This window comes from Erythrolamprus reginae, chromosome 1 (genome assembly GCF_031021105.1).
Source record: "Erythrolamprus reginae isolate rEryReg1 chromosome 1, rEryReg1.hap1, whole genome shotgun sequence".
Classification (NCBI taxonomy): domain Eukaryota; kingdom Metazoa; phylum Chordata; class Lepidosauria; order Squamata; family Dipsadidae; genus Erythrolamprus; species Erythrolamprus reginae.
In genome coordinates, this window is record NC_091950.1 from 395,583,500 (window position 1) to 395,611,151 (window position 27,652).

Here is a 27,652-nt window from a genome sequence, read left to right on the forward strand (position 1 = left end):
TGGGGGGGGAAGTTTGTAAGTAGAAGCAATTTTTCCCATAGGAATCAATGTAAAAGCAAATAATGCGTGCAAACCTATTAGGAAAGAAATAAAAGGTCGGAATTTGGGTGGGAGGAGGAGGAGGAAGAAGAGAAGGAGGACAGTCGCTGCCCAGAGCGAAGGGAGCGTTTTTTTCTCTGGGGGCTGACAGAGGTTTATTCCCTCTCCAAGCGCTCAGAGAAAGGAAAATGCTTCGTTCACTCTGGACTGCCAAAGCCTCCTTAAGCGCCACCTAAAGGCTCCTCTGGCAGCCCAGAAAAGCCTGAGATGGCCAGGATTAAAGGGGGAATGTCAGGAAACTGTCTGGGCCTTTGTGCCGCTCTCAAATTTCCTGGGAAATTTTTCTAGGCTCAGGATCTTAAGTAGAAAATGGTTCTTAGGAAGAGGCAACACCTGGTTCTTATCTAGAAAAGTTCTTAAGTAGAGGTGTTCTTAAGTAGAGGTACCACTGTACTATATATCTTTTATGCACTCATATAATCTTATATTTGTTTCAAATACAGTTCTCATATAAATGTTAAGAGTTGTCTATTTAGCAATAGGAAACAATATAAACGAATACAGTACATATAATATACAGAGACGCGATCCCCGGTGGACGGGGGTCTCGACAACCCTGTGATGGTTCACTTTACGAGGCCCGATCCTGAAACCATTACTAGTGCTTACCAATGAAACACGGAGTCAATGGTCTGGGTAAAGTGACAAAGCTTTATTGTTTACAGGTGTGCTTTTTATACCCTTCATATGCAAATGAAGGGGTTTCAGCTAGTAATTTTCTATTGGCTAAATACAAGTCTAATTTCTCCTAATATACGTTTCTTATAGGCTACAAATATAAGGTTTTTCAAATCTATAGGCTAATAATAAAACTTTTGAATACGCAAGTTATCATAGGCTATTTCTATATGCAAAAATAAGGCTTCTAGATACCTAACTGTTCATAGGTTATTTCTATTAAGCTTCTAATTGGTTATAAAAGGTATCATCTACAGCTTATGATAGGCTGTTAACTTCTCACTTTATGCACCTATCGGTAGCTGAGCTGCCAGCCAATCACACCGTCAGTGTGTTATCTCGTGCCAGGAGCGCTGTTGAGGGTTTTTTCTTACTGTGTGAAAAGTTCATGGCCATTGTATGACTCACTGTCTCTGGGCAAATCTTCACCATGCTTTTTCAGATAACTGTCTCTGTGTATATCCTAAAGCATAGCTAATATTTGGTTTACACAATCCCTACAATACAGCCTTATTTTCTAAAAGTTACAAACAAGAATCCCCTTAGTGATCAAAACATATATCGTCTTAAGAATAATTTCTAGTACAGTATTTCTTTGCACTGGGGCAAGTCTACCACATGTGGTAGAATATCCCTTGTATATGATTACATTTCCAACAATTGGGTGGTATAGTTGAATACAGTTTCAACTGCAATAAAAGAGTATTTTTTTTAAAAAAAGAATAACTTCTATGAGGTTTTATGGCATCTTTATTTCTGTAGGAAGGAGCTTTCTAGTTTTAATCTTCTTTTTCAGCAAATATTCATAGCCAACACTAAATTGTTCCTTCCAGATAATGTAAAATAGGGGAATGCATTAGAGTCTGAACAGTTTTTTATGTTGGGCATTGGTTTATTCTTTGCTTTGTAGCACAGATTAGTCTCATTTAATCAGAGAGTGAATGGCTGTTTACCTTTTCTTCCATGGATCCCCTTGCTTTTACTTAATTAAAATTCATCCAGATAACTGGATAATTTTATTGAGGCAGAACCCCATAGGACAATTTTGTTGCCTTTGTCACTCCTAAAAAGCCTCTTCAATAATGGAAGTATGCTACCTCTCACCATCTTACATCTTTCATTCATTCAACTATTCAACTTTTATAGCCAAGTGACTCTAAGCTTCTTACAATTCTTCTCTGATATGGATCTTTTCTGGTAATAACAAGCAGGAAGAGGGAGATTGTGATCCCCTTATATAGAGCGCTGGTGAGACCACATTTGGAATACTGCGTTCAGTTCTGGAGACCTCACCTACAAAAAGATATTGACACAATTGAACGGGTCCAAGGATCGGCTACAAGAATAGTGGAAGGTCTTAAGCATAAAACGTATCAGGAAAGACTTCATGAACTCAATCTGTATAGTCTGGAGGACAGAAGGAAAAGTGGGGACATGATCGAAACATTTAAATATGTTAAAGGGTTAAATAAGGTTCAGGAGGGAAGTGTTTTTAATAGGAAAGTGAACACAAGAACAAGGGGACACAATCTGAGGTTAGTTGGGGGAAAGATCAAAAGCAACATGAGAAAATATTATTTTACTGAAAGAGTAGTAGATATTTGGAACAAACTTCCAGCAGACGTGGTTGGTAAATCCACAGTAGCTGAATTTAAACATGCCTGGGATAAACATATATCCGTCCTAAGATAAAATACAGGAAATAGTATAAGGGCAGACTAGATGGACCATGAGGTCTTTTTCTGCCGTCAGTCTTCTATGTTTCCATGTAATGTTATTAATAGAATGCTTGGTCATCTATAGTTGCATTAGAAGTTGAAGTGTCTAATTTCACCCTGTAATATTAATTTTAATCTCCACTTTCTGACTCAGCATATATAATCCCTTTTTTAATGGCCCTGCTATTTAATCATCTGGTCTTTTGGACAGGCTAAGGACAAGTAAACACATTTAATCCATTGGTTGCATATTGTAGTATGCATGATAATGCTTATCTGATTGTTTAGATTCTTTCAGGAAGTCAATGTAGGGATTAGCTCTTTTTTTGACAGAAATGAGATAAGGAGCACCAAAAACGGTTGCAACTGGACATTAGGGCAAACTTAGCTCTCTGATAGAGCAAGTTGTACCTTGGACTAAATATTCCACCTTGATTGAATTGATTGAATTTATGTAGTGAACCTGAATAAAGGATGTAAGAAAAAAGGAACTTTTTTCATACAGTGTGCAATTTATGTAATTCACTGCACAATATGTAGTAATAGCCACCTACTCGATATTCATAGCAGAAATAGCCTCCTCCTTGACATTTGTATTCATAGCAGAAAGAGCTGTCAGTAACTGCCAGTCATGATCTAGTACCAGAGACATATTTTAGTGAAGAATACTTGAAGACGTTACTGCTCTCATACCCTGCTTGTGTGGGTTTCTCTGAGGGTTGTTAGCTGGCTACATGGACAAAAGAGGATACTGTGGCGAGGGGGGCATTTGCCCAGGTTCGCCTTGTGTACCAGTTGCGACCCTACTTGGACCGGGAGTCACTGCTCACAGTCACTCATGCCCTCATCACCTCGAGGTTCGACTACTGTAACGCTCTCTACATGGGGCTACCTTTGAAAAATGTTCAGAAACTTCAGATCGTGCAGAATGCAGCTGCGAGAGCAATCATGGGCTTTCCCAAATAAACCCATGTTACACCAACACTCCGCAGTCTGCATTGGTTGCCAATCAGTTTCCGGTCACAATTCAAAGTGTTGGTTATGACCTATAAAGCCCTTCATGGCACCGGACTAGATTATCTCAGGGACCGCCTTCTGCTGCACGAATCCCAGCGACCAGTTAGGTCCCACAGAGTGGATCTTCTCCGGGTCCCGTCAACTAAACAATGTCGCTTGGCGGGACCCAGGGGATGAGCCTTCTCTGTGGCGGCCCCGGCCCTCTGGAACCAGCTCCCCCCAGAGATTAGAATTGCCCCCACCCTCCTTGCCTTTCGTAAGCTACTTAAAACCCACCTCTGCCGTCAAGCATGGGGGAATTGAGATCCTCTTTCCCCCTAGGCCTTTACAATTCTATGCATGGTATGTATGTATGAATGTATGTTTGGTTTTTATATTAATGGGTTTTTAATCGTTTTTAGTATTAGATTACTATTGTACACGGTTTTATTGTTGCTGTTAGCCGCCCTGAGTCTCCGGAGAGGGGCGGCATACAAATCCAATAAATAAAATAAATAAAATAAATAAATACAGGGCTATGGCTGTTTTTTTTATAACATGATATTCATGGAGGCTAGATTAACCAAGCAGATTCTTCTAATTTGCAAAAACGAATGAGATCTTTCCCCTACTTGATGAAGAACTGGGCAATGTTAGTATTAATATGTACTTTTCAAACAAGGCAATTTTAAGGGATCTCTACAGCTCAATCTTCAGTTGGAGTTCATAACATCACTCCTTAATTCAACACATCCCCAAAATATATTGATAATGCGGATAGGGACTTTAGACAAGCATAGATGTTCTCCTATGAGGAACCCTGCCCCATGCCCCTTCAAGAGTCTGTCTTACCCTAGGCTTGGCTTTCCAAAACTTTTGGTGCTCCCCCCCCCCTTCAAATTTTCATACTGTAGAACTCATCTGGATAGAATTGCAAAGCAATTTCAGGAGAGATAGCGGTAAAACAGAAGTATTATGCCAGTGATGGCGAACCGTTTTTTCCTCAGGTGCCGAAAGAGCATGTGCATGCATTATCATGCATGTGTGAGTGCCCACACCCATAATTCAATGCCTGGGGAGGGCGAAAACAGCTTCCCCTGCCGCCCAGAGGCTCTCTGGAGGCCGGAAATGGCCTGTTTCCCAACTTCTGGTGGACCCAGTAGGCTTTTGCCCTCCCAGGTTCCAAAGGCTTCCCTAGAGCATGGAGAGCATAAAAACGCCCTTCCCCATCCCCTTGGAGGCTCTCTGAAAGCCAAAAATGCCTTCCCAGATCCTCTGTGTGAGCCAAAAATCAGCTGGCTGGCACATACATGCACGTTGGAACTGAATTAGGGCAACCTCGCCTTCCGTAAAATGTTGAAGACTCACCTTTGCCGCCAGGAGTGGGGGGATTAATCTCCCCCCTCCTTTTTTGCTGACCTTATTATGTTTATTAATAATAATAATTAATAATAATTTATTAGATTTGTATGCTGCTCCTCTCCGAGGACTCGGACTGGCTCACAACAATAAAACATCATATACAAATCCAATGTTAAAACAGTCTTTAAAAAAACCCTATTAAAACAGTCATACAGCCCAAGCACACCATCCATAAAATCAAAGGCAGCTAAGGATAGATCAATTCCTCCATGCCCGGCGACATAGATGAGTTTTCAAAAGTTTGCGAAAGGCAAGGAGGGTGGGGGCACTCCTAATTATTATGTTTATTATGTTTCTATTTAGTTGGACTGAGTGTGTATGACTGTGTAGTAGATAAGTTTTTATAATGTACAGTGGTACCTTATGATACGAACCCCTCGTCTTATGAATAACCCAAGATACGAACCCGGGGTTCAGAATTTTTTTGCCTCTTCTTACAAACTTTTTCCTTCTTACGAACTCACCGCCGCCGCGAAGCTCAGGTTCGGGAGGCCGCTGGGAAGCCCCGCCGCCTGGCTGTCACCTTTTAAAACAGCCGGGGGGCTTCTCTGCGGCCTCCCGAACGCCGAACCTGGAAGTTTGGGTTTGGCGTTCGGGTTCAGGACGACGCTGGGAAGCCCCCCGGCTGTTTTAAAAGGTGACAGCCGGGCGGCGGGGCTTCCCAGCGGCCTCCCTAACCTGAACTTTTGCCGAACTTCCGGGTTCGGCATTCGGGAGGCCGCCGAGAAGCCCTGCCGCCCGGCTGTCACCTTTTAAAACAGCCAGGGGGCTTCTCGGCGGCCTCCAGAACGCCAAACCCGGAAGTTCAGGAGGACGCTAAGAAGCCCCCCGGCTGTTTCAAAAGGTGACAGCCGGGCGGCGGCGGTTTTTTGCGGGGGGGGGGGGTTTCGTTGCACGGATTAATTGATTTTACATTGTTTCCTGTGGGAAACAATGTTTCATCTTACAAACTTTTCGTCTTACGAACCTCCCCCTGGAACCAATTAGGTTCGTAAGACGAGGTATTATTGTATTTTTAAATTAGTGTTTTTCAATTTTTTAACATTAGATTTGTATCTATATTGTATTGCTATTGTGTTGTGAGCCGGCTCGAGTCTTCGGAGAGGGGAGGCATACAAATCTAATAAATTATTATTATTATTATTATTATTATTATTATTATTATTATTATTATTAATGGCTCGCGTGCCAGCAGATATGGCTCCGTGTGCCACCTGTGGCACCAGTTCCATAGGTTCGCCATCACTGTATTATGCCATTTTAAAGAGTAACAGATTTGACACATCATCAACTTTTCCAAATCCATGAGCGTTGTGATCATAGTCTGTGGGTTAGATTCCAAAATGTCACAAGATTCTTGGTGGTAAATATAGATAGGAGCGTTCTTGGTGGATAGGATTTTCTATCTTGCTGTTTCTAAGTTGTTTCAAAATATGTCCAATTCTCATGCAGAGTTTTCTCAAATCTATATTGTTAAATTATACATCCAATCAACACCCACCCACCTACCCCTTGCTGTTTGAATAGTGAGCCATTATGTATGCTGAATGTCACCTTCTGTGCAAGATTTGATTTTTACCTCTTTTGTTCCCATAGTTTGCTTAATGATGTAATTAGCATGAATTGCAGTAATAGCAGTATAAATAAGATTGCCAGGGAAAACTGGTAAAAATCTGAAAGCTCACCTGAGAAGTTCTTTTGTGTCCTGCTAAGCCTCGGTTATAATTTTTCCTCATTAAAGCTTTTCTTGCAAATAGAAAAACGTAATTTGTCATATAATCAGCTTCATTTCAGCAGGTAATGAATTTTTTCTGTTTTCTTTACACTCCTGCTCCCCACCCATGTACTAGCCCTTTTCAATGGTTTTCTTTGATTACACTGCCAAATGTATCTGGGACAATTTGAGTTTATCTACGAAACTAGACTTACAATCCTGGGTCTAGAAAGCTTACAACTACGACTCCTTAAACACGATCTAAGTTGTTCTATCTGGGTCACTCCAGAAGCCAATACCAACCCAAAAAGAGAAGCCAGACACACTGGTAAAAGGCAAAGGCAGTTTTATAAAATCCAACAAAAACACAGGTAACAGAAAATGTCCTTACAAACAGGAAAATGCTGTATCTTCAAATATATTCACGAAGGCCAAAAGTCCATGCAGCAATACAGAATTCTTGCTGCCAAGCCAAGGCTGTAGATAGCAGACCTATACCTCCCACGGATCTTCCAAAGCTGCTGGGCCACAAGCCAGGAACAGAGACGCCGAGAAACAAGACAGGATAACGCCACGCCAAGCTGATAACACTCCACATGGCTTAAAGGGCTTGCCTGCCTTTTAAACCCTGCTGATGAGTACCACACCCAAACCCAGCTGTTTCTACTTCAATGGTGAAAATATCTCTTTAACTGCTCCTTTCGTTGCTCTGAACGTCGCTGTCTCATGTCAATGACAGCTTGTGCGTCATCACCTAATGACTCCCAAGCTACTGGCTGGGGAGAGCTCCCCCCCCCCCCCCGGGGCTCTCATGCTGATCGCCTTCATCCCATTCCTAACTTTCCTCTCCCCCGTCCGACTGTTCAGCCCCCTCCTCTGCGCTGTCATCCTCCTCCGGGCATGGAGCCAGCAGAGGCACAGCTGGTCCCTGAGCAGCCTCAGGCTGAATCACAACATGAGTATTGCCCACAAGATCATATGCTGCAACGTCCTGCCTGTCAACAACTACTTCAGCTTCAACCACAACAACACAACAGCACACAACAGATACAAGCTTAATATTAACCATTCCAAATTGGACTGTAAAAAATACGACTTTAGTAATCGAGTTGTCGAAGCATGGAACTCATTACCGGACTCTGTAGTATCTTCCCCTAACCCACAACATTTTACCCTCAGACTATCCACAGTTGACCTCTCCAGATTCCTAAGAGGTCAGTAAGGGGCGTGCATAAGTGCACTAGTGTGCCTCCCTCCCCTGTTCTATTGTCTCTCCTATATCCCATATATCATATTCTTCTATTCTAATCTTCTTATACTACTCTCATGTTATCCTTCTATTCTCTAATAGTCTAATTGATATATTCTATTCCTAAATTTTCACTTCTATTCTTTCTCTAATATATTTTACTCGAGTATAACCTCTATAACCGTCATTGTGTGTTGTTGTATATTGGACAAAATGAATGAATGAATGAATGAATGAATGAATGAATGAATGAATGAATGAAATATTTGTCACATTTGTAGACTGATTTTTAAAAAGGACATAATCTACATTTTTAAAAAAATCTAACTTTTGTTTGAATCATCGAGAAATACCTAAGGGATCAGACAGAAAGCTCTATTCAGAGTGACCCAGTCTCCTGGGTAGGGAGGGATAGAAGTGGCAGAAACATCTTCAGAGCTGGCTACTTGGTGAATAAAGAGATCAACTACAATGGGAAGATCTGGCCAGGGAAGCTAAAGCCCAGTCTTATAACGTGTTTGAGCCAGTGAATAAATGTACAGGGTTCTTTCTCTGTGCTTTCAGTTTAGCCACCAAATTATTGAACGGAGGATCCTCCCAGGTTTGAAAGCAGCCACGGAAGGGATCTATGAATTTATTTATTTATTTATTTATTTTCTTCTTTATATAATTTGGCTGGTAAACCATCCAGGCCGAGAGCTTTATTTTTTTGTTGTTGTTTTACAGTTGTCTGCAACTCTGTTATTGTTATTGGTTTATCTAACTCTTGTTGTTGTTCCTCTGTTAATGTCTTTATATTTACCGATTCTATATATCTTTCCATTTTCTCCTTTCCTACCTCTTCATGTGCATATAGCTTTTTATAGAATTCTAATGCTATATTTTTCTTTTCTTCTTTACTGTATTTAGCATTTCCTTGTTTGTCAACCAATTTATCTATGTATTTTTTTCTTTTTGTTTTCTCAATTTATATACGAGCCATCGGCCCGATTTATTAGACTGTTCAAAATGAACTTGTTTAGTCGCTTTAATTTTTTCTGCAACTTCTTCTTGTTCATTCAGATTGATGCTATGTTTAATATAATTTTTCTTTAGCTTTTTTATTTTTGGGATTTATTTGTAATTCTGCCTCTCTTTGTTTTAATTATCCAAGTTCGGCTTTCCCCCCCTTATTTCTCCTGGCAATATAAGATATAGTTAAACCACAAATATAAGCCTTAGCTGTATCCCATAATATTTGTGGTGTTATCTCATCAGTTTTATTTATTCTAAAAAAGATTTGCAATTCTTTTTCTAGAATTTGAGTGTATTGTTTTTCTTTTAATATTTTTCTATCCATAACCCATTTTATTTGTTTTTTTCATTTTTTCCATGTTAGCACTATTGGGCTAGGATTATTTATTTAATTGGATTTATATGCCATCCTTCTCCGAGGACTGAATGGTTTCTATGGTGTCAGCATTTCCGAGGAAGGGTTGGCATACCTTCCTTGAAGAAAGCAATAGATAGATAGATAGATAGATAGATAGATAGATAGATAGATAGATAGATAGATAGATAGATAGATAGATAGATTTTTTTATTGGCCAAGTGCCATTGGACACACAAGGAATTTGTCTTGGTGCATATACTCTCAGCGTACATAAAATATACATTTGTCAAGAATCATGTGGTACGTCACTTAATGATTGTCATAGGGGTCAAATAAGCAATGAAGAAGCAATATTAATAAAAATGTTAGGATATAAGCAACAAGTTACAGTCATACAGTCAACATGGGAGGAAATGGGTGATAGGAATGATGAGAAAAACTAGTAAAATAGAAGTGCAGATTTAGTAGAAAGTCTGACAGTGTTGAGGGAATTATTTGTTTAGTAGAGTGATGGCGTTCGGGGAAAAACTGTTCTTGTGTCTAGTTGTCTTGGTGTGCAGTGCTCTGTAGCGACGTTTTGAGGGTAGGAGTTGAAACAATTTGTGTCCAGGATGTGAGGGGTCAGTAAATATTTTCCCCGCCCTCTTTTTGACTCGTGCAGTATACAGGTCCTCAATGGAAGGCAGGTTGGCAGCGATTGTTTTTTCTGCAGTTCTGATTCTCCTCTGAAGTCTGTACCAAGGTGCACCCCCTCCTCAATAGGCCATATTTGAACCCAATGATTTTAACTAAGTTATCTCTTTTCAAGAAAGGTTGTTGAAAACTGCACTTGGTGGGCAGTTGATGCGAACTCTGGAGGAAGCAGATTATCTGTATTGAGTTGAGTTTCAGGATGGGATTTAGTATTGGAGACAGACTTAGTTAAGGTTATAGATTTCCTGTAAGTAAACTCAGGATGGAGGTGGTGCATCCATCCTTGTGCTCCTTGATTTCTTAGCAGCTTTAGATACTGTTCTCTATAATATTCTCTGGGACTAATTCTAGAGGTTGGGGTCTCATTTTATGGTAGGGTACTATTTTATAATAGTTATCTTCTTTCCTTGGGACTCAACCATGGCTGGTTGAGGAGAGTTTGCTCCTTAGGTTGTGGGATGCCACAGATCACAACTCTCCTATTTTATTCAACATCTTCACGAACTAAGTAAGGTCAGACTCAAATGCTTTGGCCACCTAATGAAAAGGAAGGATTCACTGGAGAAGAATTGATGCTGGGATAGATTGAGGGCAAAAATTAAGAAGGGGATAATAGAGAATGAGGTGGCTGGATGGAGTCACTGAAGCAGCCTGCATGAGCTTAAATGGACTCCAGGTGATGGTAGAGGGCAGAAAGTCCTGGAGGAACATAACTAACAATAAGAAGTAAGGTCATTTGCTGGTTTGAAATAATCAAACAAATATTTTCCCTGGAGGGAAGTGTTTTTAATAGGAAAGTGAACACAAGAACAAGGGGACACAATCTGAAGTTAGTTGGGGGAAAGATGAAAAACAACATGAAAAAATATTATTTTTCTGAAAGAGTAGTAGATCCTTGGAACAAACTTCCAGCAGACGTGGTAGATAAATCCACAGTAACTGAATTTAAACATGCCTGGGATAAACATATATCCATCCTAAGATAAAATACAGAAAATAGTATAAGGGCAGACTAGATGGACCATGAGGTCTTTTTCTGCCATCAGACCTCTATTTTTCTATACAACGCTATGGCCACTTTTGGTCATAAATTGAACTGGTGACAACTGATGCTTTCAGATGATTGTGAAGAAAGATGGTTAACAGCAATACAGTATTATCAAAGCAAGGGAAGTCCAAGTTCAGACTGCATTTGGCTAAGTTCATTGCTTGACTTTTGGCTGGTCATTCTTTCTAACCTACTTCGTGGCTAGTGAGGATAAAAATTAAGTGAGAAACTGCTATGCATACTACCTTGAACTCCTGGAGAAAAGATAGGATATATATTTAATGGATAAATAAAACACTGTTCCATAATGTAGGAACTCATAAATAGCCAAAGAACGTCTTCCACTCAATAACCAGTAGCATTTTCCAGTTGTTGTTGGAGGGGTTTTTTTCTTCTTCAAGAAATTGGTTGAGGACCAGACAGAATAATTACTGTTGACTGGAAATGGCTTCCCTTGAAGTACACTCAATTTGATAGCTGAGGTGGCAAAATTACCAAACCATATCTGTTTAGGTCTTGGCTGAAGATTCAGGTCAATAACGGTAATTGGGATATTGAAAAGCACAAAGGTAATATTCCTCTTCTTTTGTCTTTCAGGAGAGTTGTACAGAGCCTCTATGAGGAAACATTGCTATCCTGCACAGGGCAGTATTGAAATCCATGAGGACACTGAGGTGAATTACTACCACACTTCAAACAACTTCTGCATCTACAGCAAGGGTGTCTGCCTATGACAATTTTAAGACCTGTTGACTTCAACTCCCAGAATATCGTCAGGGGGTTTCTGGTAATTGAAGTCCACAGGTCTTAAAGTTACTAAAGTTGGACACCATTGATCTATAGCAATACAGTACTCAGATTTTAAGAATGTTTATTTTAATCATCATATTTTTATACATTTTTATTTTTTATTTTTTTATTTATTTATTAGATTTGTATGCCGCCCCTCTCCGAAGACTTGGGGCGGCTAACAACAATATAAAAAGACAATGTAAACAAATCTAATATTAAAAACAATCTAAAAAACCCCAATTTAAAAAACCACTCATACATACAAGCATACCATGTATAAATTCTATAAGCCTAGGGGGAAGGGAAATTTCAATTCCCCCATGCCTGACGACAGAGGTGGGTTTTAAGGAGCTTGCGAAAGGCAAGGAGGGTGGGGGCAACTTTGATATCTGGGGGGAGCTGGTTCCAGAGGGTCGGGGCCGCCACAGAGAAGGCTCTTCTCCTAGGTCTCGCCAAATGACATTGCTTAGTCGACGGGACCCAGACGAGGGTCTCGCAACCCGCAATCTCTGGAGCAACGAGTCTACGTAGGCCAAGGCTCTCCCTGGCTATAATAGCCACTCCTCCCCCCCTTCCCACCTCACTCAAGTGACTCCTAGGATTTTGCTACAAACATGCTCCAAAATCTCTTGTAATGCAACAGGGAGAAAATCTTTTTTTTTTCTCCTTAGCAAGTCAAAACTGTCTTTGACTCCAAAATTACATTTGCTGGGCTGTTATTTAGCTAACTACTGTAAATCACATCCTTCATCCATGTATTGGGATTTGAAAAAGCAGAGCCGAGAGACATCCATGGCTTTGTTATTTTTAATTTTAAACGTTTTATTTATCAATCAATCATATTCATAAAACCATCTATCTCATAAAAAAGCGATTCTAGGAAGCACACAATAAAAAGATTAATGACGGTTTCAAATTATCTTTTAATCTGCAGACTTGAGCTTTTTCCTAATATGGCAAAATGCACTAGGAAATAATAAATTACTCTCTGCAGTGATCATATTTTCCTCCCTCTGCTTTCTCTTGGGTGAGAGCCGGTGAATAATTTAGGACAATGGTCCCCAACCCTCAGTGCACGGACCAGCAACTGGCTGCGCAAACAAGCGAAACCATCTGCAGGATGCAGGCAGCCCACAAAACCACACGGCTTCTCATCTGTGGAAAATCTTTCTCCATGAAACTCTGGTGCCCAAAATGTTGGGGGGCCACTGATCTAGGACTACTGATTCCTGATATATGACGACCTTCTACCACTGCACCGTAGAGAGTATTTTAATTTACTGCATCTATGTATGGTTTGCCAATTGCACAGTGGCAGATAGGCAGGGGTGGGCTACTTCCCGGATGGGCGGGATGGGGGAACGTAGTGGGGTAGTGAAAATGGAGCTCCAACTCAGAGCACCCAATTTGCACTGAAAGATGTTGAAAGAAAATGCAGGGCGTCCTGCATAAGCTACGCCCACACTGTGGTAGCCCTTCACTGCAGATAGCACAGCGCTCCAGAGGGTTAATATCACTGCCCAGAGGATCATTGATTGCCTTCTCCCCTCTTTGGAAGAGCTCTATAACTCCCGCTACCATAAGAAAGTTCAAAATGTTATTAAAGATCCATCGCATCCTGGGAACCCTTTTTTTGAACTATTACTATCCGGCAGATGGTACAGGGCAATAAAAACAAGGACAAATAAGCTGAAAAACAGCTTCTATCCCAGAGCAGTAACTTTATTGAATTCTACTGTAGAGTGCAATATTAATAAAATATCAGGGGTTTTCAATTTTTCATCATTGTATAGAACAAACATTTTTTCCTTGGTTGCCAAAAGCGCTTGCTTGCACACAATAGCACATACCCACATTAATAATAATAATAATAATAATAATAATAATAATAATAATAATAATAATAATAATAATACAAGCATAGACATGATGCTGTGGCACAGATGATCCACTGGAACTTGTGTCGGAATTACCATTTACCAGTGGCAAAGAACTGGTGGGATCATAAGCCCGAAAAAGTGGTCGAAAATAAGCAAGCAAAACTACTGTGGGACTTCAGACTTCAGACTGACCGAATTCTGAAGCATAACACACCAGACATCCTGATTGTGGAGAAAAATAAAGTATGAATCATCGACATTGCAATCCCAGGGGACAGCAGAATTGAGGAGAAGCAGCTAGAGAAATTAGTGAAATACGAAGATCTAAAAATTGAGCTGCAACGACTCTGGCATAAGCCAGTGAAAGTGGTCCCCGTGGTACTTGGCACGCTGGGCGCAGTACCAGGGGATCTCAGCGGACATTTGAAAACCATTAGAATTGACAAAATCTCCATCTGTCAATTGCAAAAGGCTGCTTTACTGGGATCGGCAAACATAATTCGCCACTACATCACGCAGTCCTAGGTGCTTGGAAAGCGCCCGACTGGTGATGAAATACGAAATCCAGCATAGTGATCTCGTTTGCTGAGTTGTATTGACATAATAATAATAATAATAATAATAATAATAATAATAATAATAATAATATTTATTAGATTTCTATGCCGCCCCTTTCCAAGGACTCGGAATTCAATGCTCCCCCATGCCCTGCACATATGCGTATGACACCTCCCCTTTGCGCCCCGTTTTGGGCCTAGCAGGCCTCCCCGAAGCCTTTGGAGGCTGGAAATGGCCTGTTTCCAGACTTCTGGTAGGCCCGTTTTTCGCCCTCCCTAGGCTCCAAAGGGCTTTCTTGGAGCCTAGGGAGGGCAAAAACTGCCTCCTCTCCTGAGGCCCTCAGGAGGCTGGAAACGCCCTCCCAGAGCCTCTGCGCGAGCCCTGTACTTACCTGGCATCCAAAATGGGCCCCATGGAGACTCCTGGGAGGGGAGGGGTGGCATTGGCAGGGCCAGCCGAAAATCAGCTGGCTGGTGTGCACATGCCTCTGAAGCTAAGCTAGGGCAATGGCTCACATGTCTGCAGATATGGCACTGTGTGCCACCTGTGGCACATGTGCCATAGATTCACCATCACGGGTATAAGAATGTGAAGGATGTGTGGTTTTGTTTTGTCTAATGTACACTGAAGATGGCATTTAATTTCGTTGTATCAGTTACGAGGACACTAAATAATAATAATAATAATAATAATAATAATAATAATAAATAATAGTGATAGTAATAATAATAATAGCAGTAGTAGTAATAATAATAATAATAATAATAATGATATGTGAGTTTTGCTCTTTTTCTCATACAGTCAATGTAGCATAAAAGAAGGCTCTTTTTTCCTCAGATCATTTTGGTTTCTTTTTCTTTCCCTCCCCAGGAAGGAATTCAGTTGCGCAACTGCAGAACACGTGTCCTGATTCTTATCCTTCACGGGGGCAACATCCTAGACACAGGAGCAGGGGAGCCCAGCAGCAAGATGGCCGACATCAACACCTTCACATCTGTATTTGAGAAAGTGACCCAGGCCCACTTCCCTTCCTCGCTCGGCCATATCGTAATCAGACTTGTTCCCTGTCCAGCTGTCTGCTCTGAAGCCTTCTCCCTCATGTCAAAGTGAGTTCTTCTTCTTCCTTCTTAACTATCTGGAATATTGTTTTTATTATTGTTGTGAGCCACCCCGAGTCTTCGGAGAGGGGCAGCATACAAATCTAATAAATTGAATTGAATTGAATTGAATATCGTGTTACATCTTTCAGTGAACTAGGAAATAAGCTTTCTTTTTTTTTAAAAAAATCTTTATTAGTTTGTTTATTTATTGATTTGATTTGATTTGATTTGATTTGGATGCTGCCCATCTCCATAGACTCGGGGCGGCTCACAACAACAATAAAACAATTCAAGACAAATCTAATAATTTAAAAACATTTTTAAAAAACCCCGTTATTAAAGCAGACATACACACAAACATACCATACATGAATTGTATAGGCCCAGGGAAGATGTCTCAATTCCCTCATGCCTGACGGCAGAGGTGGGTTTTAAGGAGTTTACGAAAGGCAAGGAGGGTGGGGGCAGTTCTAATCTCAGGGGGGAGCTGGTTCCAGAGTGTTCGGGGCCGCCACAGAGAAGGCTTTTCCCCTGGGACTTACCAAACAACATTGTTTAGTCGACGGGACCCAGAGAAGGCCAACTCTGTGGGACCTAATCGGTTGCTGCGATTCGTGTGGCAGAAGGTGTTATTTAGTTATTTACATTAAGAGGAAAAAAACAAATACCATAAAATAAACAAAGAAAAAAACAGAACACAACTTATACAGACATATAGATATCATCATTCATGATTACAGTTATATATCAAGTCTTAAACACTCAACAATTTACACATTTGCCAACCCTTCTGTTGACATTATTATTAGAAACATAGAAGACTGACGGCAGAAAAAGACCTCATGATCCATCTAGTCTGCCCTTATACTATTTTCTGTATTTTATCTTAGGATGGATATATGTTTATCCCAGGCATGTTTAAATTCAGTTACTGTGGATTTACCAACCACATCTGCTGGAAGTTTGTTCTAAGCATCTACTATTCTTTCATTAAAATAATATTTTCCTATGTTAATTCTGATTTTCCCCCAACTAACCTCAGATTGTGCCTCCTTGTTCTTGTGTTCACTTTCCTATTAAAAACACTTCCCTCCTGGACCTTATTTAACCCTTTAACATATTTAATTGTTTCGATCATGTCCCCCCTTTTCCTTCTGTCCTCCAGACTATACAGATTGAGTTCATTAAGTCTTTCCTGATACGTTTTATGCTTAAGACCTTCCACCATTCTTGTAGCCCGTCTTTGTTTACAGCTTTTTTTTAAATCGGCCTACTAGTTTTACATTGCTATATTATAATAATAATCTTTCCGTGACAATTTTGTGGGAAAGGAAATGAGATACAGCTTTTCGTGTACTGTTCTTCCTCCTTGTGCATTTCCATCTGAGAAGAGGGGGATAATAGTAGCTTGTCTTGTAAACTACTATTGTGGAAGAAGTACGAATTGTGAAGTATTGCTGGATTAGAAATGACAGATTAATAAACAGAAGACATAGCAATAATACTCAATGGTGACACTGTGTATAAATGGGAATATAAGAAAAGTCCTGTTTTCAGCTGTGGCCCCAGGTGGCTCAGGCTGCATTGGTTAATTCTTTTTGTTAGTGCCTCTGGCTTTTTGAGATTCCTAGGGGGAATTTTCTCAGCACAATTACAGGTACCTCAAGCTATGAGCTGAGCGTTTGAAATAAAACATTAACCTCCAGTGCCACTGCTAAAAATAACATTCTTGAATATTTCACTTCTGAGATTGGTATACGCAGTATTTATTTTGTTCTGTGGGAAACTAGGAAAAAAACTAACTTCTTAACATGAAGCCAAGCAGGTTGGAATGGTGGGGACAAGTCCCGGGGATTGATACAGACTGATAAATTCTTTCTGAAGAAAAGAAGGAATTTAGCTAAGGATTCAGTTCTGTTTCCTCTGGACTGTCAGATCATCTGGAAAGAGAAGCACTGAGCTTTTCAGCCTCTTGTTCTTGAATATAGTTATAGTTTATTCGATTTGTATGCATTGGCAGTTCTGTATTAGCAAAAACTTCAGAAGAGAAGGATTTAGGGGTAGTGATTTCTGACAATCTCAAAATGGGTGAGCAGTAGTGTGGTCGGGCAGTAGGAAAAGCAAGTAGGATGCTTGGCTGCATAGCTAGAGGTATAACAAGCAGGAAGAGGGAGATTGTGATCCCCTTATATAGAGCGCTGGTGAGACCACATTTGGAGTACTGTGTTCAGTTCGGGAGACCTCACCTACAAAAAGATATTGACAAAATTGAACGGGTCCAAAGACGGGCTACAAGAATGGTGGAAGGTCTTAAGCATAAAACGTATCAGGAAAGACTTAATGAACTCAATCTGTATAGTCTGGAGGACAGAAGGAAAAGGGGGGACATGATCGACACATTTAAATATGTTAAAGGGTTAAATAAGGTTCAGGAGGGAAGTATTTTTAATAGGAAAGTGAACACAAGAACAAGGGGACACAATCTGAAGTTAGTTGGGGGAAAGATCAAAAGCAACGTGAGAAAATATTATTTCACTGAAAGAGTAGTAGATCCTTGGAACAAACTTCCAGCAGACGTGGTTGGTAAATCCACAGTAACTGAATTTAAACATGCCTGGGAAAAACACGTATCCATTGTAAGATAAAATACAGGAAATAGTATAAGGGCAGACTAGATGGACCATGAGGTCTTTTTCTGCCGTCAGTCTTCTATGTTTCTATGCCGCCCCTCTCCGAAGATTCCCTCCCCTCTCTTTAAAACCCTGTGTGCTTTCAACAAACAGCAAGAACTTGGGAGAAACGTAAGGTATTTATTTTTATTTATTATATATATGGAAGAGAATAGACATGAAGTAATATATATAAAGATAATATGTAAAAATAGAGGAGAAGATACATGAAAGGAAAAAAAATATATGATATATGAGATAAAGGAAAGACAATTGGACAGGGGACGAAAGGCACACTAGTGCACTTATGTAGGCCCCTTACTGACCTCTTAGGAACCTGGAGAGGTCAATCGTGGATAGTCTAAGGGAGAAATGTTTGGGGGTTAGGGGTTTACACTATTGAGTCCGGTAATGAGTTCCATGCTTCGATAACTCGATTGTTAAAGTCATATTTTTTACAATCAAGTTTGGAGCGATTAATATTAAGTTTTAATCTGTTGCGTGCTCTTGTGTTGTTGCGGTTGAAGCTGAAGTAGTCATTGACCGGCAGGACGTTGCAGCATATGATCTTGTGGGCAATACTTAAATCGTGTTTTAAATCTTCTTTAAATCGGTACTAGAATAATTCTTCCAACTCTACATTAATTGTATCTGATTATTTTAAATAACAACCCATATTTTAGATGGGATCCCTTTTCCCGCGGGGTCCCATCTCCTCCCATAAAAGACTCAGTTTAAATCAGTATTTTCACTTCCCCTCCAATATGGTAGCAAAGTTCTTCAGCTCTTTGAAACAGGGAGAGCCAAACGCCTCTTTCTAATTGCAAGAGTCTCTTCCATTGTCTTCTCTAGTGGTAAGAGTATTCTAGCCAGCTCAGCATAGACCCTCGACTAATTAGTAGTTTAAATTTCTTTCCTCACTCTCTTTTTCAGAGCCAGAATGAGGAGCATATAATATGGAGATTGGATGGTGCAATTGGAATTGGTACTCAGTTCTCAGAATGCCCCTTCAACTCTGTAATTCTAAACGTTAAGAATATTTGTTTCCCTTCCTACTCTCACATGCCAAGCCTGGCAAACAAAACTATTCTGGGGATAAACATACGCCAACTTGTGCCCTCAAAGAATGGGTGGATAAGTGCGCACTAAGTAATCAGCTGCCAAAGGCTGCACATACACAATAAGCTCCCAGAAATTAGCCATATGTAATAAAACCCTATAGCAGTGATGGCGAACCTAGGGCACGGTGCCACAGGTGGCACGCAGAGCCGTATCTGCTGGCACATGAGCTGTTGCCCTAGCTCAGCTCCAACATTCGTGTGTGTCAGCCAGCTGATTTTTGGCTTACACAGAGGCTCTGGGAAGGCGTTTTTACCCTCCCCTGGCTCCAGGGGAACCTAGGGAGCCTGGGAAGGGTGAGACATGAGCCTATTGAACCCACCAGAAGTTGGGAAATGTTGTGGTTGGCTCCGGGCCAGCTCCTGCAGCGGGGAATTTTGATGTTGATTCATGGGAATCCTCGGTTTATCAGAGACCTGTTTTGTTGCCAACGGAATCAGATAGTGAAGTTGGCTCACAGTCAGGGATAGACAGTGGGAGAGAGGAAATAGACTGGGAGATGGGTGCAGCCAGCCCACCAGTCAGTGCTCCAATTAGTGAGTCATCAGAATCGGAGGAGGACCCACTTCTGGATGCCCATTTGTGCAGGCTTGTGGCATGAAGGGAACAGTTGCGCAGGCGTCTCAGAAGATAAGTGAGCACACCTGTTCAAGGGGTTAATGAGTTTGTGATAAATACGGGCGTTGGGAAGCGTGGGCTGTGGGCATGTATCCGTTTGGGAAAGAGAGACTTGAAAGAAGATTGCTACAGCATGGAGAGCTCGTAGTATTCAAGGACTTTTAGTGAACTTTAGTTAAAGAACTTTTTAGGACTTTTGCGGTGTGTGGCTGTGTGGATTTACAGCTGTCTTATCTGCTCCTTTGTTTTGGCACGCTTCTGCATCCAAGAGTAATTTGACTCCTCTCAGAGCTTGTGTTGCAAGACTGCTTTATAAACTTTCTTTCTTTCTTTTGACTGTGTGTGTTTGAAACTTATTCCGAACTCACTGGGGGCTAATTGCCAATAGCCTGGCATAACAGGAAACAGGCCGTTTCCAGCCTCCAGAGGGCCTCTGGGGGGGGTGGAGCTGTTTCTGCCCTCCCCAGGCATTGAATTAAGGGTGTGGGCACTCATGCATGCACAACAGCATGCACGCACACTCTTTCGGCACCCGAAGAAAAAAAGGTTCACCATCACGGTCCTATAGCCATAGACAGTGATGGGCTGCACTTACCTTTTCCTACCCGATGGGTCCCGGAAAGAGGTGCGGGAGTGCAGGGCAGCGGGCACTCGCACAATTTTGTTTCTGCATGTGCGCGGAAGCAAAGAAATTGGCAAAAATCGCTGAACTTTTCCATGCAAGCGTCTTGACGTGAGACTTTGGTGATTTTTGCCGATTTGTTTACTTCTGTGCATGCATGGAAGCAAAATCTCATGTAGGGGCATGCGGGGCGCAACAGGGACGCACAGATGTGCACGAATCTCCCATTCCGCTAACGGAATGGCGAACCCTGGCGTACCGGGGGCTGCCCAATACTGGCCATAGAAATAAAAATTTATGGCCACCTTTCTGTATCCTAGATACCGGTAATTGTAGACAATCTATTTTTTGCCATGCAGATTATTAAAGCTACTTCAGATGTTATGGCGAGGGCTTCCACAAAGATATTTGCTTACGTATCTATTACCAACTGACCAATTGAACTCCATGACAGCATGGAAATGTGTTAATTTCTTGGGAGGGGAAAAAGATAGATGAGAGAGACTGATGGCCCTTGTGAATGCAAAGGGCTAAGATATAAGTCACGTGCCCTCTCGCTATTCTTCAAAATGAAAATGGTGGTCTGCAATCACGACATAAGCCTAAAATTGAAAATCAGGCTTGTCAGATGCTACATCTTTTCCATCCTGCTGTACGGAGTAGAGAGTTGGTCTCTGACAAAAAGCCACTTGAAGTGACTAGAAGCATTTGAAATGTAGATTTACAGGCGGCTGTTATGAATAAGTTTGGTTAACAAACTCAGAAATGAGGAGGTGGTAGGCTGTCTGGGAAAGCCAAGGAAAATCATCAAAACCATTAAAAAGTGAAAGAATATTTTGGACATGTGATGCGACACCCCAAAAAATACGGCCTATTTCACTTAATCCTCCAAGGAAAGATTGAAAGGAAATGAGATCCAGGCAGAAGAAGAACTTCATGGCTTCAAAATTTAAAGGACTGGTTTGGACAAAACTCAAAAACACTTTTTCGTGCGGCTGTTGATAAAAATAGGATCGTCAACATGATCGCCAACGTCCAGTGATGGATATGGCACAAGAATAAGCCCACTCCCTGCTGTTTTTCAGGAAAGCTGAGGACGTAAGTGATTCTCAGCAGGAGGAAGAAAATCTCTTGTTGATTACCGGTAATTCCTTACATGCTGAATGGCCCACAACCCAGATTTTGTGTTGTACTTACAAATTGAAAGCCTGGTGGTTTGCACATTGTGTTTCTTTGCTGGGCAATAAATATTTCCCCCTACTTTGGTTCATATGAAAGTTCTACTGATTGAATATATAAAATGTCACATATAATTAGTGTTCTGTCGGGCTCTCTGGTAGACTCCTCCCGAAAATTCACAGGTACAAATTTCAGACACACACACGTTTCAAAATTCAAAACAATGTTCTTTATAATGAAAATTCACTTAAACTAAGCCCTCTTTTGGTATAGCAAAGAGCACTCGTCTCCAAACAAACTGATAATTTGTATAAGTCCCTTATCAGTTCTGTGATACTTAGCTTGCAGCTGTGAGGCAATTCACACTTTTCTCTGGTTTAGTTTCAAAGCGGGGAAAAATCAGCACACAAAGGTCAAAGTCAGCAAAGCAGGCACGAAACACAAGGATCAGATAATCCTCCACAATGGCCAAACCCACAGGCTGCTCTTTATAGCAGCCTCACTAATTACCACAGCCCCACCCAACCACAGGTGGCCTCATTTTCTTTGATAATAATCTCTCAGTTGTTGCTGCCTATGCATCGCTCTCCGCATGCATGGCTGTATCATTAACTCTTGTTCTGAATCCAAGGAGGAGCTAGATAATTGATCTCCTTCTGAGCTGTCTGCCACACTCTCCTCCTCCCTGTCACTCATGTCTTCTTGGTCAGAGGAGCCTTCATCAGCAGATTCCACCGGGGTCAAAACAGGCCTGCAGCATGTGGATGTCTCCCCCACATCCACAGTCCTTGGGGCAGGAGCTGGGCCAGAGCTAACCACAACAAATTAGAATCTTCAAAACCATTAGTGTGTTGTTTTTTGCATCAACTATGAAATAAATTCAGAAGCAGAATGAAAACTTTCTATTCTCTCACCTTCACTTCATTAGTTACAACAATATAATTGGCACTAAGTGAGCCGGCTCCTCTGTCAAAATATAGCTCCTGCCCTAATTGCTGTTTTCTTCTGTGTCTGTAGAGACATTAATTTAGTTAAATAGCATTGTAAACAATTAGATTTCAACATGTCATTCTGGAGTTTCCCTATGCTCAGAGATTGTTAAACCGGCAGTATTATGTTCCAGGTCAGTTTGGCCAGAAACCTAGAGAAAAGGATGCTCTGCTATCTTCAGAGATGAAGGGCAGCATTTATGTTCTGAAAATTATAAGGCTGAGGTCAAGGAAGCCTGATAATACAACTGGAACTAAACCAAAATTGCTCTTTCTGTTTTTGTCTGTTCATTGCCCTGCCTTTCAATCTGGCTTTGTTTGCAGTCACCAGCAGCATGTAGTGAGATTCGTTTTGTTCTTTGTCTCTGTGATATCACCTGGTGACTATTCCAGGAAAGGGGGGGGGTGAGAATAGAAGGAAGAATTGAGCACCAGCTAATAAGAGTAATACAGCGTTAATTAACAAGATGTTGAACGAAACAAAACAACCTTTCCTCTCTTTAGAAAAATTAATGTTCATCCTTTGGTTTAAATGAGACAATCTTCAACATAGCTACCGTGTTTCCCCGAAAATAAGACAGCGTCTTATATTAATTTTTGCTCCCAAAGATGTGCTATGTCTTATTTTCAGGGGATGTCTTATTTTTTTTCAATGAGTTGTATCCTGCATCCTGCTGCAGCAAAAATGCATCCAAACAAGCAGCCGCGTGTTGGATGTGTTTTAAATCTGTTTGATTTAGTGTTTTGGGATACAATTTATGGACAACAGTGTTATATATGTTCTGTTCAGGAATGTTGCGAAATGAAATGTCTCCTACGCCTTACTTTCGGGGGATGCCTTATATTAGGCAATTCTACAAAACCTCTCCTATGTCTTACTTTCGGGGGTGACTTATTTTCGGGGAAACAGGGTATACTGTACATATGATTAAAGTGAGGAGATTGCCTTAAATGGGGAGTATCCTCAGAGGAAAGTTCTTGAATAAGGAGGCTCATAAATTTCCAGACTCTCTAGGACAGCGTTTCCCAACCGGTGTGCCGCGGCACAGTAGTGTGCCGCGAGACATGGCCAGGTGTGCCGCGAGAAGTTCCAGCTGGGCGGGGCGCTGCTGGCGCCCCTGCCTGAGTGTCGTCCTGTGGATGGTCTTGGGCTTCACAGTCGCTTCCTGGTTCCCTCTCCTCCCACCGCCTGTGTCTCCTGCCGTCGCCTCCCACCAAGCCGTCTCCCGTTGCCGTGGGTGCCTCGAGTGGGAGCTGCCGCTTCCCTCCGTCCAGCTCAGTCACGCTGCCGTAGAAAGCACAGAGGTTATTGCCACCGCTTCTGCCTCCACTCAGGGAGCCACCGTGGTCACCGCACCTTTTCCTCTCGCTCAGCTCAACCACGGTGGCTCCCTGAGTGGAGGCAGAGGTGGCGGCAATAACCTCTGCACTTTCTACGGCAGCGTGGCTGGGCTGCCTGGAAGGAAGCGGCAGCTCCGAGGAATGAGGCGCTGACGGTAGACACAGGCGGAGGGAGGAGAGGGAACCAGGAAGCAACCGTAAAGCCCAAGACCAGTCACAGGACGACCTTCAGCCAGGGGCACTGGAACCGCACGCAGCCATGGTGGGAGCAGCATGAGGTAGCAACGAGGCGCGAGGACAAGCAGGCAGCTTGGCGGAGGGGAAGCGCTGAGGGGCTCTCCTCCTTCCCCACCCCCGCGCTTCTCTCCCGCCCTGGCTTTCGCTTCGCCCCATGATTTCCCCGCAATTTCATCCAGGCCACCTCTTGCCTCCTTTTGAACTGCGGGGAAATCATGGGGCGAAGCAAAAGCCAGGGCGGGAGAGAAGCGCGGGGGTGGGGAAGGAGGAGAGCCCGTCAGCGCTTCCCCTCCGCCAAGCTGCCTGCTTGTCCTCGCGCCTCGTTGCTACCTCCTGCCTTTTTCCAGGGGCCTTTGGAAGGCACCCAGGGAAGGGGGGGATTGGGGGTGGCTTCTCGTCCTCCTCATCCGGCTGCTAACGCCCGCCCGGTCCCTCTTGCAGTCCCTTCACCGAGCGCTTTTGTCCCAGGCTGTCAGCGAAAGGGCTGCAGGACAGGCGGGACAGGCGTTCTTCTCACAGCTGAGGCAGGATTTGGAATGTCGGGTGTGTGTGCGTGCCCCTGCCACCCAGAACATTTAAAATAAGAAAAACCTTTGCCGGCCTCCGCAGAGAAGAAAGGAAGAGAGAGAAAGAGAGAGAGAGCAAGAGAGACATAGCAAGAGAGGCAGAGAGAGAGAGAGAGAGCAAGAGAGACATAGCAAGAGAGGCAGAGAGAGAGAGACAGAGAAAGAGAAAGAGAAAGAAAGAAAGAGAGCTAGCAAGAGAGAGAGAAAGAGAGACAGAGAAAGAGAGACAGAGAGAGAGAGAGAAAGAGATAGCAAGAGAGAAAGAAAGAGAGAGAATGAAAGAGATAGCAAGAGAGGCAGAGAGCAAGGGAGAGAGAAAGACATATAGGGAGGGAAGGAGGGAGAGAGAAAGAGAGCAAAAAAGAGAGGAAGAAAGAAAGAGGGATGGAGAGAGAAAGAAGGGAAGGAAGGAAGAGAGAGAAAGAGTGAGGGAGAAATAGAGCGAAATGGAGGAAGATTTTTTTTTGTCAAAACTTTTCTTTAGCCGCCACCCCACACACCCCCGTTCAGTGTTCCCCAGGATTTTGAAAATATGAATAATGTGCCGCGGCTCAAAAAAGGTTGGGAAACACTGCTCTAGGAGTCAGAGAGCATATAAATTTATTTATTTATTTATTCATTCATTCATTCATTTGATTTATATGCCACCTCTCTCCGAGGACTCGGGGCAGCTAACAAAATATGAGAATTGCTGTTTTGTATTATTTCCCTACATTTGGAAATACTGTCCAGGTTAAATGGAAACTTCAGTCCAATTTTATTTTATTTATTATTTTATTTTATTTATTTGTTTTGTCAAGTACATATTGGAGGTATGCAAAGATATAAGCATATTCATATACATAATACTAGTAACAAGAAAAAAGTAAGAAGAAACACTAGATGTAATAATATTCATATACATGATACTAGTAAAAAAGAAAAGAAACATTAGGACAGGGGTCAGGTTGAAAAGAGCTATTAGGCTTGAAATTTCTTTGAATATTTTTATCTTTAAGCCAGTGTTATTTACATTCTGGATATTCAGGAAAGGAAAGCAATCTCTGTCGTTTCTAACTTTGCTAGTCGTTACAAACTCTAAGGAGCGGTGCTCATAGAAACATAGAAGTCTGACGGCAGAAAAAGACCTCATGGTCCATCTAGTCTGCCCTTATACTATTTTCTGTGTTTTATCTTAGGATGGATATATGTTTATCCCAGGCATGTTTAAATTCAGTTACTGTGGATTTATCTACCACGTCTGCTGGAAGTTTGTTCCAAGGATCTACTCCACTTTCAGTAAAATAATATTTTCTCATGTTGCTTTTGATCTTTCTCCCAACTAACTTCAGCTTGTGTCTCCTTGTTCTTGTGTTCACTTTCCCATTAAAAACACTTCCCTCCTGGAAAAACTACATTTCCAGACCATCAGATAGTGCTGTCTGACGATGCTTCTGCAGTCATGTAGCCAGCATGACATTGCAGAACACTGTTTCCTTTTTACCAAAGTGTTATCTATTTTCTACTTGTATTTGGACGCTTTCGAACTAATTGGGTGGGCAGGAACTAGACAAAGAAACTTATTATGCAACACTTGGGTCTCAAACACGGGCTGCCAGCTTCCTAACTGACAAGCCCAGTGTCTTAACTGCTGAATCATCACACTGTCCCATGAGATATCTAGAGCCAAAATAATTTCCAGACTATCCCAGAGTTCCTTTTTGTTGTTTTACACAGAAAAGTGTGCTACCTAGAGGACATAGCATGGGCTGAACTCCCAACAAAATCCAAGGACTCTCTTTCTAACATTAGTCAATTCGGTGTCTTTGCCCATCTTTTCTTACTTCTTATATAAACGTTCATATTTTCTGAAGATTGCTTCTGGATCTTCTAACTTAGCTTTTGTGTGTCCAGGCTACTGTTGTAAGACACTATTATTGCCCCCTGTTTGACCCTCAGCAGATGGAAATGACTAAGTATAGCTCAGGTTTAACCTATCCATCATAACCCATCAAAATCCTAATGTTTTTCCTTCCCTAAGCACATTCCACAAAAGGCATGGTTCAGCAAAATTCCTCACTTTACTACCTCACTCACCTGTAGTGTTGTATCTTTCCCATTGGATGAACTTTGCTGCAGTATTGTACAATCATTTTAGTTTAGTTTAGTTTACAGTGATCCCTCGATTATCGCGAGGGTTCCGTTCCAAGACCCCTCGCGATAATCGATTTTTCGCGATATAGCGGTGCGGAAGTAAAAACACCATCTGCGCATGCGCGCCCTTTTTTCCATGGCCGCGCATGCGCAGATGGTGGAGCGACGACAGTTCGGAGGCTGGCAATGGTTGTTTTTCATGCCGGCCATCCCCCCCAGTGCCTCCGGGCTCCTCGCCGCTACCCCCCGCCCGCCCGATTCGCCCCTCTCACCGGCTTTCTTGGGGCACGAGTCCTCCTTCAGCAGCGCTTGTGGCAACGGCTTCTCGGCTTTTTCCTTCCTTCCCTCCTTCCTTCCCTCCTTCCTTCCATCCCTCCCTCCTTCCATCCCTCCTTCCTTCCTTCCCTCCTTCCTTCCATCCCTCCCTCCCTCCTTCCTTCCCTCCTTCCTTCCCTCCCTCCTTCCTTAAAAAACACTTAAATAATGACAGAATAAAAAACCCCAGCCCTCACCTGGGTTTCCCTCATCTGCATCGCCTCCTTCTGTGTCTGCAAGACGGTTGTACAGTTGCTGCGCCTTGGTTCGTATAGTGTTCATATCCAAAGCAATGCTCTTTTTGCGGCAGTCTTGTACCCACACGGACAAAGCAGCTTCCATCTTCATAAGGCGTTTGTTTCTAGGCGTCACCATTCTTTTTGCAGCCTTGTTGAATGTTATCAGAGAAGTTTGCCTTATCTTCTTTTCGTCTTTCCGAATGTATCGCACAGTCGATTCGTTGATCCCATAATGCCGACCAACATCTACATTAGAACGTCCCGCTTTCAGCATGTCCAAAAGTTCAATCTTCTCCTTAATTGTCA

At 42.1% G+C, this 27,652-nt stretch overlaps 1 protein-coding gene across 1 annotated transcript in view; it reads left to right on the forward strand.

Moving 5' to 3' along the window:
* Positions 1 to 27,652, forward strand: part of PITPNM3 (PITPNM family member 3) — a 239,530-nt gene that overhangs the window by 160,027 nt on the left and 51,851 nt on the right. The window contains exons 5-6 of the mRNA XM_070735034.1: positions 11,587 to 11,663; positions 15,090 to 15,325. Of these exons, the coding sequence (XP_070591135.1) occupies positions 11,587 to 11,663; positions 15,090 to 15,325 (313 nt within the window). The remainder of the gene's footprint in view (positions 1 to 11,586; positions 11,664 to 15,089; positions 15,326 to 27,652) is intronic.